This window comes from Atta colombica, unplaced genomic scaffold (genome assembly GCF_001594045.1).
Source record: "Atta colombica isolate Treedump-2 unplaced genomic scaffold, Acol1.0 scaffold13, whole genome shotgun sequence".
Classification (NCBI taxonomy): domain Eukaryota; kingdom Metazoa; phylum Arthropoda; class Insecta; order Hymenoptera; family Formicidae; genus Atta; species Atta colombica.
In genome coordinates this window covers 327,149-330,709 of record NW_017259217.1, presented here as the reverse complement: position 1 = coordinate 330,709, position 3,561 = coordinate 327,149, and the positions used below count along the sequence as shown (strand labels likewise).

At 33.0% G+C, this 3,561-nt stretch overlaps 1 protein-coding gene across 1 annotated transcript; it reads right to left on the bottom strand.

Moving 5' to 3' along the window:
• Nucleotides 1–268: 268 nt before the first annotated feature.
• LOC108684270 (zinc finger protein 292-like) lies at nucleotides 269–3,288 on the bottom strand. Its single transcript, XM_018188507.1, has 5 exons — nucleotides 3,183–3,288; nucleotides 2,883–3,070; nucleotides 2,256–2,356; nucleotides 1,100–2,074; nucleotides 269–1,026 (listed from the first exon to the last, which is right to left on the bottom strand). The coding sequence occupies exons 2-5, from the start codon at nucleotides 2,982–2,984 to the stop codon at nucleotides 897–899; spliced, it is 1,308 nt and encodes a 435-aa protein (XP_018043996.1). The 5' UTR covers nucleotides 2,985–3,070; nucleotides 3,183–3,288; the 3' UTR covers nucleotides 269–896.
• Between the last annotated feature and the right edge of the window lie 273 nt (nucleotides 3,289–3,561).

Sequence of the window (3,561 nt, the reverse complement as noted above, 5' to 3'; positions counted from 1 at the left end):
TATATATATATATACATAAATAAATATACACCTGATATAGTAAATATCGACATATATTGGTATAGAAGGAATATAAGTTACATAAAAACGATATAATATAAAATAGTAAAAATCAGTACAGAGAATCAGAAGTTTCATTATTACAAGTGCAAGTCGCTGCAGCGGATTTAGCCTCTTATAGCGACAAGAAAAATTTATATTCATATAGAATGATATATGTATATTTTTAGACTGAATTCTCTATTTATCCAAGTTGCTAATTATTCCGCCACAGCATACATCAAGCTGCTCAATAAATTTTCTTAAATATCGACAGTACAATTTACTGATCAATGTCAGAGTATCCTACAAAGCCCATATCACTTATAGCTACTAGAAGTTTATCGATCGTAGTTAACAGCGTTCAATTACAGACCAAACACATAAGCTTAAAGCGCTTTAAATTGCATAAAAGTGGTTATATAATAATCTCTGTAAAATACTCTGAATTACTATGACTTCTTTCGTTACTCCAAACGAGAAATCTTCCCGCGAGATTAGAGTTATTTCCGAAAAAATTCCTTTTAACTATTAAGATTATAAGTGGTATCGCCACTTTCAGTGTAGTCATTCAAATTAATATTATGCTTGGCTTTGAATTCAGTCTTAAAATTTCTCTACTGGGTAGTAGCGTCCTCTTGCAATATCTCAGTAAAACGAATGCTACTCCCATAACCAGTCTTTCCATTCCTGTCACTCGGTGGAATTATCGGAGTAAACTTGATCGAAATGTTTGTACAACTCTGCCTCGCATTCCAGTATCTTGCCTCTGATAACGGATTATTATAATTATTTACGCTATGTATGCGAGCTGTCCGCAACAAGAGTAATATTACGAAAATTGATTCGTAAATGCTTTACTGAAATACTTCATTGTTTTTGGTAGTTTGTACAACCGGCGGCTTGGAATTGGCATGATTGTCTTGATAATGCTTCCATAGGCCAGTAACATTATTTACTTGCACACCACATCCAGGCATTTTGCATCTAGACATTAAATATTCGGAGGTTGGAAAATCTAAAACATACTTACAAAATGTATGTACATCAGATTACTTACATAAAAAAGCTGACAGTAGATGCCTTCCCTTGCTTTACCTTTGGCATTTGCTTATCATTATTGGAATTAATTGTATTTGTGACTAATTTATGACTGTCTTGATGATGACGATAATGCGATATGTATTTGTACTTCTTTCCGCAACCATTGACGTCGCATTTATATGTTTCTTGTTTGTACCTAGACATGCGTTGTTTTTTTGGAGTATACTCCTCATCATCTGAACAATTGCTATTTGTTTCCATCGAGCTTTCTTCAATTTTTAAAGAATTTTCACGCTCAAGACCGTTTCGAAAAACTCGTTCCATATTTCCTAAATCTATTCTATGCTCCTGATTTCGTAAATTTAAATTGCATATTTCCATTTTCATATTTTTCGTAATAGTTATGTCACTATTTATGTAAACCACATTATTCTTATCCTGCGTGCATTCCACTTGAAGGATCTCTTCACATTTTGGAGTTCCAGTATCGTATTTTCGTAAGAAATTATCTTTCATTATAAGCAGATCTTCACTATTTGAAAACTTATTAATACCATTCAAAGATTCATTATTCGAATAGTCTTCGCTGTTCGTAATCTTTTGCTCGTGACAAAACTCATTCTTCACTTGAATTTTTGCTTCGTTTCTAATAGAACAGTTTTCTTCTTTATTTCCATATTCTTCCTTTATAATAAAGTTTTCACTTGGCAGTTTTTCATAACATCCTTCATCAGTCTTTTGCATGATTTCTTCGTCTATTGCATTTTCGGGGCCTTCGAAACAAATTATCTCAGGCTCTATTGGCAGTGTGGGTGGTTGTCTATGACAACTTTCAATATGTTCCTCAAGATTACCGCTAGTAGATTGCAAAGATCCACAGTTGGTATATGGACATACAAAGACATTTGTTTCATTATTATGCCATTCTTGATAATGTCTCCACATGCTACCTGGATCTGATAATTCTTCTCCACAACCTGGCTCACGACAACTGTAAAAAATTCATAAAAAGATATAAATAAAATCTTAAAATGAATATTAAACTTAATATTCTACTACTAATAAATATTTTATAATATTTTATTAAAATCATATAAATCAATTGCAGATATATATTATTCACTATTCTAGTCAATTATTATAGTGATGACAATGAATTGATTTCTACTCACATAAATCGAATTTTTAAAGCCTCTAGTGCTTCATGTGTTTTATATTCATCTTGATTAGTGAACACCTTACCACAACCTCGTTGTTTGCAAGTATATACTTCCTATATATTGAAAATTGATATTAGACTCTATTGAATATGAAACAGATAAAAAATTTTAATTGAAATCCAATCGCTGATAATACAAATACTGAAAAAATATATCCATATTGATCATATTTTCATGATTATCAATACAAATGTAAGAATAATTTCCAGATATGTTTAGCACAAAATCTGGACTCATTAAGATTTTATTAAATAAAAATAAATAAATATTTGTTAAACTATAGTTTTGAGCAAATGGCACTAAATATGTATATATAAAAAATAATTTTGCAACATAAGGCCTGTTCTTTTTAACTGAATTTTTGCACCAGTTCATCTTTCCTTCTTTCCTCTTCAGGAATGTATTAAGAGATTTCTTTTAAAAGACAAACTAACTGCTTATTAAATTCAAGTCAAAAATAAATTAACTTATTAAAACAAAAAATTTCATTGTTGCACCTGCTCCGATTTACTCTATTTGTTTTGACTTAGGGGTCATTGACCTTAGGCGACCAATGAATCTCTCTACCGAAAACTTTACCTTTTTCGGTGCAATTTCTTCGATGGTACGGTTTCGCGAGACAAATCTGATGACGCTGACCTCCGTGGGTCGGTCAGCGCACGTTTCCGTACCCTGGCCCATTCTGCGATGATTCGCCTCGAACAACGGCGAGCAAGGGGAGGACGAGCTCACTCACTCACTCGCTCTACTCGCAGAGCTCACATAACCTGTATCCCGTGACGATAAATTTGACAGAAAAAATTAGTCTCTGTTGAATAAAGCCTACACGGAAATTTCGCGGTTTCTCGACGGGACTAACGCTTGGGTCTCGACACTTACCGACCAAACGCGCCCTCGAGCACCAGAAATGCGTCGTCGCTTCCAGCTCACATTATCCCTCTGTCAATAATAACAATTATTTGTGTTGTCAAGTCAGTGCAGCAGAATCTTCTCAATCGTCTGTCGTAGAGTCGATTTAATACATTGAGAACCGCTGCTGTATGACCTATGTAAACACATATAAAATGTATCCTAAAAAACAGAATGTGAACGAACATGTTTAATTTAATAAAATATCTAAAATTTTTCACATATTTCCAAAAATTGCGATCCCAATAATTTGGGATTTAACATTGCAAAAATTATAAATCTCGAAAATCTCTTTTTATAAGTTTTGGAACGCAATAAAGGAATTTCAGTTATTTTTAGCCCTCTGTTG